This window comes from Oncorhynchus mykiss, chromosome 20, assembly GCF_057628025.1.
Source record: "Oncorhynchus mykiss isolate SJ-2025 chromosome 20, ASM5762802v1, whole genome shotgun sequence".
NCBI lineage: Eukaryota > Metazoa > Chordata > Actinopteri > Salmoniformes > Salmonidae > Oncorhynchus > Oncorhynchus mykiss.
Window position 1 is genome coordinate 24015278 of NC_143041.1, and position 18061 is coordinate 24033338.

The window sequence follows — 18061 nt, forward strand, 5'->3', positions numbered from 1 at the left end:
TACCCATTGTGTAAATGCTGATATTGTGGCAAGTAAATATTTTACAGAAAATACATTATCAAAATGTTTGTATGAGTTACATGCAGCTAAGAAAAACATGAAATCGCTAGACTGCGCGTTTGTGTTGTGCTTATGTTTGCAATACTGACAACAATGTTTATACGAACATTTTGATAACGTATTTTAAGTCAAATATGTAAATAGCTGCATGTATTCTCCTCCCATCCTGAAAAAAGAACATGAAATGATGCTTACTGAGGCATGGAATCCAATAGTTTTAACAATTTTGTGTACAACATGAAGTTTGTAGGCTACACCAGTGACCAGAACAAAGGCGATCAAGGAGGGGGGTTGGCGGCAGTGGAGCACTCAGCACAGCAGCTACGTAGGCAGCGGTGTGCAACCAGCTACAACAAAAAAAAATCATGCACATTGGCAGAAATATCAACAAAAAAATTCTAGGCACGTTGGAATACAGAAACTCTGTGATTTGATTAACTGCCTGAGTGTAGACCAGGCTAAGGGCTAGCCACAGGCACGGTGTCGTATGGCTGTGAACTGAGTATTACATGACGATTATACAAAGAGCCCCCATCAATTATTATTGATCTAGCGAGATATTACTGTAAAGAGGAGCATTTTTACAGTATTTGTGTGTTTCTTTTTATTGGATAGTTTTTTATTTTACTGTGTTTGTATATAAGGGGGAAATTGTGTGTGTGTGTGTGTGTGTGTGTGTGTGTGTGTGTGTGACATTTTAGAGCATGACATGTTTTTAGCTGTTATAGATTCTTCTGATAAACATTATCATACTAATATCAAACTATTTTACTCTCTACCATTTTTATATTTTTTGGATATACTACTGGATTTAACACCGTTTGGTGTGTCTTTGGCATATACAATTGTGTAATTGTTATTGTCTAACTTTTTATTAGTGTTTACTCTATTTAGATTTATTTTGATCCTGACAGACTCCCGTGTCCTAACCCTAACCCTAACCCAGACCTAACCCTGGGATAGAGTTTTATTTTTCAGCGGGACAATTAGACTAATTTCAATGCCAAAAAATAGGTGCTGAGTGTTGGCTCGTTACAGCTCCTTTGAAGCCTTAGGAGATGCAGAGAAGATGAAGGATACCCGGCCTTTACATTATAAGTTTCTGTCACAAGGAGTTTCCTGGTTCAGTGTTGGTCAAGTCTCTCCAGGGTCCCTCCTCCAAGGAGTTCCTGAAGATGTTTGAGTTCCTCACCTTCCAGATGCCCACCTCCAAAGTGGAGGAGGAGGTCCCCAGGACTCCTGATAAAATGCCTGAAATTAGTAAATACGATCTTTGCTCTGCTAACATCTGTATTGCTTATATTCACTCCTAAGCATGGTTCTCACTAATCTTTCGGGTTGTCCTGCATTCCAGCACGGTAATTTATGTAGCCGGAATCAAAAGACATGGCTCCACAGGTTAGCAGCCACATTCCGATATTCCCAGAGGCACTCATCTGGAATGGTGGAATGGAGTGGGTGAGATTTACGATGTCAACCCATCCAGCCTCCTTTAGAGAGAGAGAGAGAGAGAGAGAGAGAGAGAGAGAGAGAGAGAGAGAGAGAGAGAGAGAGAGAGAGAGAGAGAGAGAGAGAGAGAGAGAGAGAGAGAGAGAGAGAGAGAGAGAGAGAGAGAGAGAGAGAGAGAGAGAGAGAGAGAGAGAGAGAGAGAGAGAGAGAGAGAGAGAGAGAGAGAGAGAGAGAGAGAGAGAGAGAGAGAGAGAGAGAGAGAGAGAGAGAGAGAGAGAGAGAGAGAGAGAGAGAGAGAGAGAGGACTACTCTAGACACTGCTGTTGTCTCCAGAACATGGACACTAGTGACACCTAGTGGCTTACCTCTGTGCGTTTCTGTCCCTAATTAATACTGTGAATGTTTAATGGATGACAGCACACACACTGAGACTGATTTACACTAGTAGGCTGTATCTCCCTCTTAAATTAACATGAACTTTACCCTAAGTAAATAACCATGAGTTATGTTTAAGTTTGCAGCAAGGAGAAAAAACAAACAATTTAGAATTGATTAAATGAATTAAAAACCTGTATTCATAAATGCAATCAAAACAGAAATAAATAAATAACTTTCATTTTAAACATTCACACAGGCACACCTTTTCTCTCTCTCACACACAACACAGCTTAACGCTTCAGGCATTCTAAATGAGTGTCACTAAAGGAAAAAATAACTGGCTCTATGGATACAAGGAACATATTAAACTTGTTGAAGAATGTTACGAAAACATTGTAACCATCTGTACTTTTCAGAGAACTTCCAACATACACTTATAGGGAAAAAAAATGTGTTATCTAGAACCTAAAAGGGTTCTTCGGTTGTCCCCATAGGAGAACCCTTTGAAGAACCATTGTTGGTTCCAAGTAGAACCCTTTTGAGTTCCATGTAGAACCGTTTTGAGTTCCATGTAGAACCCTTTTGATTTCCATGTAGAATGCTTTCCAGAGAGAGTTCTACATAGAACCCAAAAGAGTTCTACCTGGAACCATTAAAGGGTTCCAGGTGGACTCTTTCAAGGGGGCGTCTACATTGAACCCAAAAGAGTTCTACCTAGAACCAAAAAGGGTTCTCCTTTGTGGACAGCTGAAGAACCCTTTTGGAACGCTTTTTTCTATGAGTGTAGGCCTACCCTTCCTCCCTCCCACACCCTCTCTCTCTCTTACTTACTCCCGATCTCACACACATCCTCTCTCACACACACATACAATCATACACACCCCACGCTTGCATATGGAGCCTACCTTCGAAACATCTCTTTGAGTAGCCTATTCCTTTTAAATTTTTCCTGTGCCATCCAAATATGTACATAGCCTAGTCAGTGGTCAAGTTATCCGGCTAGCAACCGTTTGTTATCAAACCAAAACATAGCGAACTGCGAGTAGTTTAAAATGGCTCACGAATCCGGAGCAGAAATAAAATAACATATTGGGCCCACTTTAGCTCCGGTAATATTGGGCATCATTTTTACATTATTTTGTCTAGAGGCACACGGTCTTTGGCAAAGTAGCTAAAGGCGCAAGCATTTACTGTGTTATGTTCTGCACATAAAAGGTGCGCTTAGAAGGTTACATGCGTTGAAGAAATGGAGACGTGATTAACGGCGTCAAGAGAAATGATGCTGATAAATATGTCACATTCTATATTTTTACATCAGAAATGTATCAATTTATGTTGGAAGGTAGAACCAAATCATATAAAGATGTGTCTGTAACTACATCATTATCCTCCATCAGTCAGCGTGCTTCAATAGGACAAAGTGGAAACTATATATGCTACCATTTGGAATTATAGTGTAATGTGCAATGCGCTGCTGAAATAATTTGGTTGTAATATAACAATATATTCTACTCATTATCTGGATTTCATTGATACACTGTACGCTGATCATTTTAGCTGGTGAAACTGTAGCAGTTGCAGTAATGATGTAAGTCACATAGAAAAGTTGATCTTGTGCAATACATCCCATAATATCTGATGATTTCTTCAACATACAGTGCATTCGAAAAGTATTCAGACCACTTGACCTTTTCCACATTTTGTTAAGTTAGTCTTATTCTAAAATTAATTAAATTGTTTTTCCCCCTCATCAATCTACACACAATACCCCATAATGACAAAGCAAAAACAGGTTTACATTTTTTTTGCTAATTTATAATCAAATGGAATACTGAAATATGACATTGACATAAGTATGCAGAATCTTTACTCAGTACTTTGTTGAAGCACCTTTGCCAGCGATTACAGCCCAAGTTTTCTTGGGTATGACGCTACATGCTTGGCACACCTGTATTTGGGGAGTTTCTCCCATTCTTCTCTGCAGATCCTCACAAGCTCTGTCAGGTTGGGAGTGTCGCTGCACAGCTATTTTCAGGTCTCTCCAGAGATGTTCGATCGGGTTCAAGTCCGGGCTCTGGCTGGGCCACTCAAGGACATTCAGAGACTTGTCCCGAAGCCACTCCTGCATTGCCTTGGCTGTGTGCTTAGGTTCGTTGTCCTGTTGGAAGATGAATTTTCACCCCATTCTGATGTTCTGAGCCCTCTGGATTAGGTTTTCATCAAGGATCTCTCTATACTTTGCTCTGTTCATCTTTCCGTCAATCCTGACTAGTCTGCGAGTCCCTGACACTGAAAAACATCCCCACAGCATGATGCAGCCACCACCATGCTTCACGGTAGGGATGGTGCCAGGTAGGGATGGCATTTAGGCCAAAGAGTTCAATCTTGGTTTCATCAGACCAGAGAATCTTGTTTCTCATGGTCCGAGAGTCCTTTAGGTGCCTTTTGGCAAAGTCCAAGCGGGCTATCATGTGCCTTTTACTGAGGAGTGGCTTTCGTCTGGCCACTCTAGCATAAAGGCCTGATTGGTGCAGTGCTGCAGAGATGGTTGTCCTTTTGGAAGGTTCTCCAATTCTACAGAGGAACTCTGGAGCTCTGTCAGAGTGACCATCGGGTTCTTTGTCACCTTCCTGACCAATGCCCTTCTCCCACGATTGCAGTTTGGCCGGGTGGCCAGCCAGCTCTAGGAAGAGTCTTGGTGGTTCCAAACTTCTTCCATTTAAGAATGATGGAGGCCACTGTGTTCTTTGGGGACCGTCAATGCTGCATAAATGTTTTGTGACCCTTCTCCAGATCTGTGCCTCGACACAATCCTGTCTTGGAGCTCTACAGACAATTCCTTCGACCTCATAGCTTGGTTTTTGCTCTAACATGAACTGTCAACTGTGGGACCTTATATAGACAGGTGTGTGCCTTGACAAATCATGTCCAATCAATTGAATTTACCACAGGTGGACTCCAATAGAGTTGTATAAACATCTCAAGGATGATCAATGGAAACAGGACGCACCTGAGCTCAATTTCGAGTCTCATAGCAAAGTGTCTGAATTCTGTTTTTTAGAGGTCTGAATACTTTCCAAATGTACTGTATGTACGTTATAAGGATACTGAAACTGTAAGACTGACATCTGCTCCAAACCTTACATTTTATATATTTTTTTTATATGATTTGCAGTAAACTTGAAAACATTATACATACTGGTACATAGCTAAATACTGTATGGAACATTTGATTTAACCTTTATTATTCCTTCTATTCAGCACTTCAAAAAGATCAGTTTTTAAAATTACATTATGTCTTTTTTGCTATTGGATTACATTTTAGTTAAATCTAAACTGTGAGCTCATTATTATCGGATGTATTGGTGACTAAACTAAATGTTCTCATGGTATGACTCAGAGGTGAAAGATGTGTTGAACTCCATGCTCAATCAAAGGTTCTGAACAAAAAAGACAGGGGGCATTACAAGTGTTTGCAGATTTACTGTTGTACTAAGAGTTTTCAAAATATACCACTTACATCTGAACAATTTGACAAAGTGATTGACAAAAATATGTAGTTTGCATTGAATTGTATTTTCTTAGGATAAATAATATGTGAGTATCTTATTTCCACATAGGGTCATATTCTCATGTCCTCAACTGCCTTAAGTCCATAACAACCCCAGTTGGCCCATTGCCATAGGTCACACAATGTGAATGTGGCCAAAGAAAAGGGAAAGGGAGGAAAAACAATCAGATGGAGATCCCTTTATCGCTTCGTGTGAACCCTTTATCCCCCTCTCTTTATCGCTCCTTTCCTTTGTCACACACCCCTTTAAAGCTGCTTTTGTGTCTATAGACACCAATACCCTATAGACAGGGCAAGACATCCTATTTACCACCCAAAGTGGTAGGGGGTGAGTCTGGGATTTGGGGTCATCTAGGAGGCAGTGGTCATCTCCCGGTCAACTACAGAAAGGTTATTTTTCCGGCCGAGCCAATAGCCTAGAACTGTGCCTGGGCAACCCCTAACATTCTGCCTAATTATTATAAATGAGGGGCAGCGTAAACAGCTATTATTACAGACACTCAGTGGTATACACAAATCCACTTTAAATTGCTATTAAGTTAAAGAACCATCCATAATCCAAAGGCGGCTTTCGAAGAGAAGCGGATTGTTTGTTCCTTCATCATTTAGACCACTCTCATGCTCAGTTATCTCTCGACTTTGAATCTATCACGTTGATTGAATTAAAAGATTGCCTGTTTATTAAAATTTCAAGAAATCACCAAGCCTAAAACCAGTGTGTCCAAATAGGCATTGCTAGGATTCCCTTTAAATATTCATATCTGGCAAAAATAAGTAGACATTTATTTTGCAATGGTCGGATACGTGTCCATGTGCAAAAATATTTCCAGAACAGCTAAGGCAGTCCAGTCCACCTGTGTGAGCAAAATTCTTTGACTAGATTTGTGGTCAAATAGACCAGGAGCTGCGGCTTGTAAGAGGTGTCCATGTTTCATTGTTAGGATGACTAGTGGAGAGAGACGCAGCGCTGCAGTGTGTGTCTGATGACTCTCCTTGTGGATGAGAGCAAAACAGAGAGGGGGGAGAGGTAGCTAGAGAGAAAGAGGGGGCGATGGAGGGAGGGCAGGGAGAGATTGTAACACCCAGACGGCGGGTTCAGCGGCAGGGCAATGAGAGACTTCCTGCGCTCCATCACGCCCAAGGCCTGCCTTATGGGTCAGTCTTATTAACACTCCTCCTGCGTACGTGTGTGTTTGTGTTTGTGCTCGTACGTGTGTGTATGTAGGTGTGTGTTTGTGTTCGTACGTGTGTGTATGTAGGTGTGTGCGTCTGTGTATGTGAATGTATGTGTTTACGTGTGTATGTATTGCTTATACATCAAGAGAAATAGTGAGAGCAAAAATACACAGAATGACAGTGGAACGTGAGCAGAACCTGATGTTCAAAAAGGAGTGAATATATAGCTCAAGGAGGAGAGTGGGAATCGGGTAGAGCAGCTGTCACAGTGACCTGGCATGGCATACAAAGTGCTCCTTCTCCTGCATCCTGCTTCTGTCATTCACCCTATGAGAGACAGTCAAGCCAACCTCCTTCCTCTTCAGGCATCGTTAGCTGTCAATCTGTCCTCCTGCCCAAAGTGAGCGATGGGTCCATCCAAATGTCACCATTAGCCAGCCCCCTGAGTGGTAAATAAACGATGCTACTGGTGTACTGCAGATGTTGTCATGGCAACTTGCGCAATCCCCCTCTCTCCCCGTGCCGGCCCCACCCATGTTCATTTGCACCCTCTCAATGGAGGAGTCATGGGGAGGTCAACGAGTCAAAGCACTGCCACAACATGGCGCTGTTCTCTCCTCATTCCACCTCCTCCCACCATACACAGTTATGAACTCAGGCCGCACAAAACATTCCAGACTGCCACTAAGGGCCACTTGATAATTTTTTTATTGGAGGAGAATGTCTTGGTATGGAAATGGCATGGCATCCTTGGCACCCACAGAAAGGTGTTATCCATTCTATTTTCTCCTGAAACTTAAAGTCCTACTCCATTCTCATTTTCACCTCATTTAACACCTGATTTACTTAACAAAAGTCACATCTCAATAGGGGACACTGGTATCCCCCATCACATGAAACATGTGTGTGTGGGGGGGGAGGCCGATGACGTCACAAAGTGACCATCAGACCAACCATCAGTTGTGTCGAAAAAACACTATTTTGCTCAAAATTTAGATTTTATGTACCCTTTAGTGAGTGTACTTTATTGTATTTATATTACTTTTCAACAGGAAAAGTCCCCAAAAAATCACTGGAAGATCATCATATCCAAAAGTCTGATATGCATTTTACACCAAATGAAAGGAGAAAAATCAGAAGGAGGTAGGAGAGATTGAAGTTAGGGCATTGTCATTGGAATACATTTCCTCCCTATGCTTCTCTACGAGACCTCCCCTTCCAGCAGGTGTACTCTGTATGAACCCGTAGTAAGCAGCGAGGAAGATGGAGTTGGCATGCTTGACAGACCTTTGCTGCCATTGGCACACTGTGGTGATGTAGCAAGCGTATTCAAATGGTGGCGTTAATAATCAAAAAGAGCTTTCTCAGGGAGGACGTGAGACTGGCTGCACAGATGGGCTGGGGAGATAAATACAACTTTCTGTCACTGGGGTTGGAGGAATGGAGCTGCAACAGCCCCGGGGGAGAGAAACGGTTTCGTTCCTACTCTCTGATGCCCCAGTCCGTCTGTTTCTCTCCTTTTTTGGATTACTATTCAAGCTAGCTTTCCACAACATTTTCGCTGTATGTTTTTGGTTTTTAAGATAGAAACATGGGTTTTTATTACTTCAGATATTAGGGCCATGTGTTGGAAATCACAGGGACTAGAAAGAAAATGTGTGTGCTTGCTTCACATGTCTTAAAGCCAGCAAGCACATCAATTTGCCATTTTGAGTGGAGTATTCCACCTTCAATCACTCTGTAATTGCATTGAAACAGTCAGTTCTCAGTGCTCTGTGTAGGTGAACAGACAGAATGATAATGTTCTCTCTGTTCTGCACATCCAGATGGATGAGCTGCTTATCATGACCTGCTCTAAGAACACTTCAGGCCTGGACCATCACTCTGATCTGTGAGCTCTAACCGGCCAATATGTCATCTCTGTCCAGACACAACTTATACGTTATCTCTGTCCAGTCACCAGTCATTAGGAGTAGGTCTGTTTTTCATTCCTCTGGCTCTATAGTGAGGTGTCAGAACTCTCTGTATGATAGGATGGGCTGCTGACTGAGGATGTGGGATCTATCACACCAGTGGCCAGAGAGACAGCCAGGAGAGGGAGAAATGGTTCTACAAACATGCGTTCTACACGTAAACCTCATACAAATGGATTGATCGATAGATATAAGATAGCCTTTGGCTTTCAGATGTTGTACCCAGAGTGCGAATTACACCGTGACATTCGGGGGGGGGGGTCTCACGCCATTTGATGAATGGAAAGAGACATCTGTTACAAAACACCAAAAAGTGTAATGACATTTAGCGATTGTCATTGGGTCTACATTCTTGTAGCCGGAATTAATTGATGTGCCTTTCTGACTGACAAAAGGACCTTTTTTTGTGTTAAGAAAAGGACACCTGAAAAGAGGCTGAAATATGGGACTGTCACGGGATGACAAGTGCTGCCACATGGATTTTATTTTTTTTTTACCATGTGGGAGTGTTCGTTTAATTTGGAATAAGCTTTTATTTGAATATTTACCACTGTAGCAGTACAAATTGCATTTTAAACCAATAGGACAATCTGAGACCCCCCTGGGCCCCTGGTAATTCTCAATCTGCATGTACCCCAAAAATGACCCCAAAACAAGGTATCAAGAGCCATTTTGAGGCAATGCTAAATTCTGTTATAAACCTATGATGACATAGTCTACTGAGCATAGTTATGCGTGTTCCTCCTCACCATACTTGTGTCTCTCTGTGTTCCAGGAGTATAACATCCATGGCTGGTGGGTCGGAGAGCTAAATGGTACCATCGGTATCGTCCCTAAAGACTTCCTCCACCCTGCCTACATCCTCTGAGCTCCAAGAAGTACTGGATCACTCTCTTATTGTTAAGATTATAAAATAATTTAATGGAGTAATGTAGCGTAACAGGTCTCCTGACACCCACTGAGATAGCCATTGAGAGAGCAGGAGATGTGTATATTCGCAGCGCTTGGCCGGCCATTTAGGACATCTGGTGGCTGAAAGTAGAACTGCGTGGGAAATTGAATCAGCATTTATAGACAGGTTGGTTGTTTAGCAACAAAACCGACGTGTGCGCAACTATGGGGCAAAATAACTGGCTTAGGTGGTTGACAGCATGTAAACTATATTTAGTCTCTAAATGTTTATTGAAAATGTAAATATATTTGCACAATGAGCACTTGTTGTCTCTCAAATACATAGTTACAGTTGTTGGTTAGCTAGCTAATTCATTTTTAGCCATATTAGCGTAGACGTGTCATGAGTCAAAACAAGAAATGGTATCAATAACAAGATGCAATGAGCTGAAACGAGCCACCTACGATTCCCCACATGACAGCTTCTTCTCATTGTTGCTAGCTATCTGACCATCCAGAATCATTACACCACATGGCCTTCTGCATCATCGACATGCGCGCATCGTTGTTTCTTGACATTGTCAGCTAACCCGTCTTTATAGATATTGATATGCTCAGTAATGCTTAATTATAGCATCATTGACATCATCATTGGATTGGGAAAAATTATTCCAACTATACGCCATAGAAAAAATATCACACTGCACAATACTACAGGAACTGTATGTTACACGTTCCGCTCTGATGATCGTTTATCTTTGTATTATGCCTTACTTCTTTCTACAGTTGAGTGATGTGACTGACTGCGTTCCCAGTCCCAAACACTGAACACTTCGAGATTGATGACAAACTGAGATATTTTATTATTTCGTAATATAATGTAATGCAATGCTGTTAGTGTAAGGTTTTTGTAGAATGTTTTTGTAAAGATTGACTTAATTTCCATGCATAAATGACATTACCTTGGTCCTTCAGAGGCCTTTGGTCTACACATTGAATTATGGATCATGTGAAAAGGTTTCCTCTATCCAATTGTTTCCAGTGTGCAGTATTTGTACCCATGTGTGTGAATGGGAATGGCCAGATATTTATGAAACATTATGCCCTTGTGACTAAAATAAGAAATCCTCACCTCTGAGTGAACTGGGGGCTATTTGACATTACAAAGCATACTGACTTGTGCCTTCAACAGCCTTGTGTCTGAAGGAAGGCTACAGTGCGTGTTATCTTGATGCTGACATTAAGATATATAGGCAACAAGGGTTCAGGCTTGCTCCACTATCTTGTTTCAATTAAGAGTTTGAAATTGGAATACCTGATAATTAACAATATCAAGAAAAATACTATATTTTGATTGTTGAGCTTGTACAAATATATTTTCTTAGCCTAGTGGTTGTGTTTTTCTTATGGTTTGGGCCTACTGGCCTTTTATGTCCGAGTGAATTGATTGAGTGCTTATGCTTTAACATCATGCTGTTTGTGACTGCTGTCTTTCTATACGCTTTTTGTGTTTTAAAAGAAGTGCACTCTCCTACACATCAACTTGGTCTCAGAGCATTTCATATTATTCTGTATGTACATCCAAGACACTCCATTTAGTAGGTATGAATGAATTTGTGGATGTCCATCATTCATTTCATATATGTTACGAATTGCAATTCGCATGATATGTTACAAATTGCAATTCGTACAATATGTTGCGAATTGCAATTTGTACAATATGTTACACATTTGCAAAACTTATATGTTACGAATTTCAATTTGTTGTGGCTACCTACCTATACGGAAAACTAATATATGGAAATATATGTATATTAAGGATATGTTTTATATGGGCATATATGGTGTAAACGTACACTTAGTATACCAAACATTAGGAACACCTACTCCCATACCCCGTTCAAAGGCACTTACATTTTTTTTGTCTGGCCCATTCACGCTCTGAATGGCACACATACACAATCCAAGTCTCAATTGTCTCAAGGCTTAAAAATCCTTCTTTAACCTGTCCTCTTCCCCTTCATCTACACAAATTGAAGTGGATTTAAGGAGTGACATCAATAAGGGATCATAGCTTTCACCAGGATTCACCTGGTCAGTCTATGTCATGGAAAGAGCAGGTGTCCTTAATGTTTTGTACACTCAGTGTATATGCCCATATACAGTATGCTTATATATGTATCCACACATATGTACGTATATGTCACATACTGTATATGTTGAAATATTCATTTACATGACATACATTTCTTACTTTTATATACATACAGTATATATGCATTTATTTATAATACTTATATGCTCATACTGTAAATGTATGAAACATGGTATTCAAATGTTTATTACATATAGGTCCTTTGTATGTCACAATACTTGAGTGATAATGCCCGAGATGCCGGTGTTTGGAGGATACATTGGCATGGGTGCTGTTAGAACCGAGACGAGGGCCAGCAAACCGTGCCAATATATCCTCCAAACACCGGCTTCAAGGCCATTGTCACTTTTATACAACAGGTTAAACAACATGTTCAAATAATGATTGACATATTTTCATTAAAAACTTTATTTTGATGAATTTATTCATACTATTTCATCCTTCCAAAAGATATAGTCCCGAAACGATATGTGTTAAGCCGGCTGGTCGTTCGTTCTATCGGTTTGGTTGCTAGAAATGTTTAGTCTTTTTGTTCTGTATCTATGGAGAGAACAAGTTGTTCATTATAAATGCTCCATTGCCATACTCGCTGGCAACGTTCTTATCCCTTGCTTGCTAGCTAGCCAACTACGGCTAACTTAAATGTCTCGTCAAACAGTGCAGACAGAATAACAACAAAGTAGCTGCATTTGCATTTGTTTAAGATGTTTTCTAGTGACATTTATTTGGATACACCCAATGAGCTAATTAGGTGCGATTTCGCCTGGCATCGAAAACGTGCTCACTCGTCAGGACACTGTTGTTCAGAAGAGCTAGCCAACAACAAAGCTAACACAGTCATTAACTAATCCTAGTCATTAACTTTTATTTACTTTTACTGTTTTAAGCCGTTCCCACTTGTCCCTTTGTTGCACCAGGGAAGCACATCATGACAGCATCTGTGGGAGGAAAGCAACACATAAGACAAAGAGCACATAGAACAGTTAGGGTTGGGTTTGAGGCCATAAATATAAAAAATATATATATAATGAAAAAAACATTGTGAAAAGCTTATCAGAAATCCTTGACCATTAATGCCCTATTTGCAATGATTTGTAAATTCAATTAAGGGATAGTTCACTTTTTAAAACTTATAGTCAGTCAGATGGTTCCTTACCCTGAAAGTAGTCCATGGACCAGGAGAAACGGTAATCCATGATTCAGAGTTGTTTCAATGGCGCTGTCCATGCGCTCACAGACGCCATAATAAGAGATACAGTACATCTCTGCGATCTTTAACCGGACAGAGAATGAGGACGTGGCTAGAATCTCGTTTCTTATGATTATCAGTCAAATTAGCTCATTTATAAAATATCGATTACTATGTATAGACTATAAATGACCAACCACACAGCTTTGGAGTAGTTAGAAGGTGTATTACCCTGAGAGGAGCTGGCTACTGTGGGAGACTACCAGTAATTGCGCTAAACTAACTTCAATAATCTCCTGCAAGCAAAGACCTAAAAATGGGTTTCCATGAGTTCGTCGGACTCTGGGTAAGTAAAAAAACGACCTAAATCTTGAAATCTCACAGTATCCTTTTAAGCCATGTCAGTGTCTGGAATCATATTCACCATTATTTCTGCCATGAGTCATTTATGAGTTATATTATGTTTAAAACAATATCATGATAATACCCGCACACTGTCAAATGCTCATTTGCAATCAATGAACAAAAACCTTCTCACCAATTACTGTCACTTTTCCAGGATCCTTTTCTCTCTCCATCTTCTCCCTTTTAGCTTAACCATAGTTCAAATGAAATAACTTCAATGTGTCAAATAATTGTCCAAAGTCATAATGACACAGCCAGATATTTCAATTTGAGTTAGGGCAGAAGATGACTTAGCTGTACAATGCTACAAATAATACATACATATAGCCAGGGGTGCAACTTTCTCTGCGGACAGTGACATGTCTCCCCCCCATTCTGAAAATTGCATTTTTGTCACCCCCAGTTTTATCAATGGAATGTGATACAAAACATGGGCAAAGGTGTGCTTTAGGACCGTGCGGACGCCTCCGAGTGATCGGGTAGGCTGTTTGGAGTGTTTATCCGATTGGGGAAAAAATCTATAAAATAAATGTCCCCACTTCTAAAACCAAAGTTGCGAGTAGCCTCTTTTCAAAGGCGATGTATCTCCGATATGTGCATTCTGTGTTGGAGACCACCCAAAAAAGACCCAATGTGATTAGATCTTCTTTGAACTAAATTATAATGCGCCTGAGAAAGCTACTCCCGAGCCCCACCTAGCCTTGATCTTGACAGAACGGAGCTGCTCTTCCTCCCGGGGAAGGCCTGCCTGCTCCAAGACCTCTCAGTCATGGTTGACAACTCCGCACTACAGATGTTCTTTGGGCCAGTAAAGTTTGAGTCGGGGTGAATTTTGATCTGCAACATAAATAATCCACTCAGATGCTGTAAAAGACTAGAAAGTACTATAACTAAGTACAGTAACACACATCCTCTGTATTTAAAAAAGTCATACTAGCTGATACAGTAACTTGTATTTAAAAATATACCTTCTCCGTTTTTACTTTAACCTAAGATAAAAAAAAAAGTTAAACAAAAAGGAATACACAGTAGGAAGCAATACTGAGCCAGCTAACTGTAGCCGTTAACCTAATAGCAACCCTATAGGCTTGACAGGCTAGCGTTAGCACAGTTAGCTTAGCATATAGTGTTTCTCTAAAAATACAACTCTGTAACATAGCACATGGGTGGGGAGATGTCAGTGCCTAGACCATATAAACAAAGTAGAATATTACCTCAGAGGAGCTATACATCAATACATTCAAACCAAAATATTATCTGGCACCATTTTTTATTATTTTATTATATGACCTAGTCTTACTTAGCCACAACCCTAATCTCCATGTCAAGATCGCTAACAGTTTCACTCAATCAATTTACACATTTACATTCTACAACTTCAACATAAAAGGTAAGTATCACTCAGATAACCATTTAGGCTAACATTTTCTATAGATAATGTGCTTGTTTACACCACATACCTGCTTAAGAGAACAACGAAAAAAGAGACAGGAGGAGAAACGGTTAATTGTCACAGCCTCTTTGAGTGCTGTTGAGGGGAGAGGGCAAACCTCTGTGCTCCAGCGCCCCCTGCTGGTGGCAACATATAAACAATTCTCAATGGAAATCCTTGGACTCAGCCCAAAATAATAGTGGGTTACAACCTCTACAGTCATTGATAACAACAATATCTAAACCACGTTTTATAAATATACTAAACAAAAATATAAACGCAACATGCAACAATTTCAACGATTTTACTGAGTTACAGTTCATATAAGGAAATCAGTCATTAAATTCATTAGGCCCTAATTTATGGATTACATGACTGGGCCTGGGCACAACCACTGGGGAGCCAGGCCCAGCCAATCAGAATGAGTTTTTCCCCACAAAAGGGCTTTATTACAGACAGAAATACTTCTCAATTTCATCAGTGGCTGGTCTCAGACAATCCCGCAGGTGAAGAAGACGGATGTGGATGTCCTAGGCTGGCGTGGTTATATGTGGTCTGCGGTCGTGAGGCGAGTTGGACATTCTGCCAAATTCTCTAAAACGATGTTGGAGGCTCACTCGCTCAAAACTTGAGACATCTGTGGCATTGTGCTACATGACAAAACTGCACATTGTAGAGTGGCCTTAATTGTCCCACGCACAAGGTGCACTTGTGTAATGATTATGCTGTTTAATCATCTTCTTGATATGCCACACCTGTAAGGTGGAAGGATTATCTTGGCAAATGAGAAATACTCACTGACAGGGATATATATATAAATTTGTCCACACAATTTAAGAGAAGCTTTTTGTGCATATGGTACATTTACGGGATCTTTTTTTTCAGCTCATGAAACCAACACTACATGTACCCTTATGGGCAGCCACAACTATAGTGTTTGAAAATAAACATTCACACTTATTTTGAAAAGGCACAGAAAACTAAGACAAACCTAAGACACAGAAACCTTTAGTGCCTTTTGGCAAACTCCAATGAGCTGTCATGTCTTTTACTAAAGAATGGCTTTCATCTCGCCACTCGACCATAAAGGCCTGATTGGTGGAGTGCTGAAGAGATGGTTGTCCTTCTGGAAGGTTCTCCCATCTTCACAGAGGAACTCTGGAGCTCTGTCAGAGTGACCGTCGGGTTCCCTGACCAAGGCCCTTCTCCCCCGATTGCTCAGTTTGGCCGAGTGGCCAGCTCTAGGATCAGTCTTGGTGGTTCCAAACTTCTTCCATTTAAGAATGATGGAGGCCACTGTGTTCTTGCGAACCTTCAATGCTGCAGAAATGTTTTTGGTAACCTTTTTTGGTACCCTTCCCCAGATCTGTGCCTCGATGCAATCCTGTCTCGGTGCTCAACGTACAATTCCTTCAACTTCATGGCTTGGTATTGCTCGGACATGCACTGTCAACTGTGGGACCTTATATAGTCAGTTGTGTGCCTTTCCAAATAATGTCTAATCAATTGAATTTACCACAGGTGGACTCCAATCAAGTTGTAGAAACATCTCAAGGATGATCAATGGAACAGGATGCACCTGAGCTCCATTTCGTGTCTTATAGCAAAGGGTCTGAATACTTTTGTACATAAGGTATTTCTAATTTTTTTATTTTTTATTAACACATTTCTATAAACCTGTTTTCGCTTTGTCATTATGGGGTATTGCAAGTGTAGACTTATTAGGAAAACATTTATTTAATACATTTAGAATAAGGCTGTAATGTAACAAAATGTGGAAAAGGGGAGGGCTCTGAATAGTTTCCGAATGCACTGTATATACACTTATTTCATGAAACATTAATATGTTATCGACTATTGAAACCTGGGCATCCAACTTGACTCGTTTAAAAATATGGTCAAACTTTTATCTTACTCGTCAAAATCTTGATTTGATGGTAGGGAAGAGTGGGGGGATTCTTTGAAAGTTGCACGCTCACTATTAGTAAGGGGAGACGGGGAAGGATAGTAAGAGCAGTCTTTATCTTTTAGACATGTTTGCGCAGTGGCGAACCGTGGATATTGAACCTAGGTCTTCAGTGTGGTGAAAAAAATATTTCAAGATCTTGTACCAAACTCAAATCAAGAAAAATAACAGAAACTTAGCATCACTTAATGTGCTGAACAAGAATCAAACAGGCCTGCGACTGAGCCAAACTTCAGACTGCCACTCTCACAGAGATAAGAAACTTGTACATTTCAGACTTGCTGACTCGTTGAACACAGTACATGTACAACTACAACTTGCAAACTGAAAGTCGGATAATTCAGAGGTTCCTAGTTTTGAATAGCACTTGAACACGGAATATCACACATTCACCAAAAAAGACAAGTGATCACGGACAACTTCAGCATTTTAGCAACTACTTAGCATGTTCGCTAACCGTTTACACTTACCCAGGGATGTCAAATTCATTCCAAAGAGGGCAGAGTGTCTACGCGTTTTTGTTTATGTCTAAGACCTAGACTAATTAGTGACCTTAACCGTAATTAATTAATTCATCAATCAAGTGCAAGGGTGGAGCAAAAATCTGCAGACACTCAGCCCTAACCTTAATATGGATATGTATTTTCATCATGCAAAATGTACTTAAGAGCATTCATATTTCTTGTTCAACACATTTATTGCTTTGAAATGTATTCTATAAACTTCTTTTTACATGGAATTTAAACAATACATAAATCTCACACACAATGATTAGTTATTTTCTAATTGCATTTACTGTTAGGCAACCTTATGACTACTTTGTTTGTTGTATCTATTGTAAATGATACATGCCAACCCCACTTTGAGATTAAAATTGAGATGGTGTAGACTATTGTAGGTTTATAATTTATGATGTACTAGTTTACGGGGCGGCAGGGTAGCCTAGTGGTTAGAGTGTTGCAAGTTCAAACCCCCAAGCTGACAGGCGTTCTGCCCCTGAACAGGCCGTCATTGTAAATAAGAATTTGTTCTTAACTGACTTGCCTAGTTAAATAAAGGTAAAATAAAATAAAACATAACTATTCAGACCCATTGCTATGAAACTCAAAATTGAGCTCAGGTGCATACTGTTTCCATTAATTATCCTTGAGATGTTTCTACACTTGTAGTAAGGTCCCCACAGTTGACAATGAACACCTGACACCTGTCTCTATAAGGTCCCGCAGTTGACAGTGAATGTCGGCACAAAAACCAAGCCATGAGGTCGAAGGAATTGTTCGTATTTTTTACTCCGCTGGTCTCGGGAAGACATAGCGAGTACTCATTGTCTGAGACTGATTAAAAATGTCTCAGACCCCGAGACAAGACTGAGACTCAATATGTGGTCTCTAGACCGGTCTCGAGTACTACTACACT

At 40.4% G+C, this 18061-nt stretch overlaps 1 protein-coding gene across 1 annotated transcript in view; it reads left to right on the forward strand.

The window, feature by feature from the left end:
* Window positions 1-12074, forward strand: part of skap1 (src kinase associated phosphoprotein 1) — a 45538-nt gene extending 33464 nt beyond the window's left edge. The window contains exon 12 of the mRNA XM_036955941.2: window positions 9383-12074. Coding sequence (XP_036811836.1) covers window positions 9383-9475 — 93 coding nt within the window. The 3' untranslated portion in view covers window positions 9476-12074. The remainder of the gene's footprint in view (window positions 1-9382) is intronic.
* The last annotated feature ends 5987 nt before the right edge of the window (window positions 12075-18061 follow it).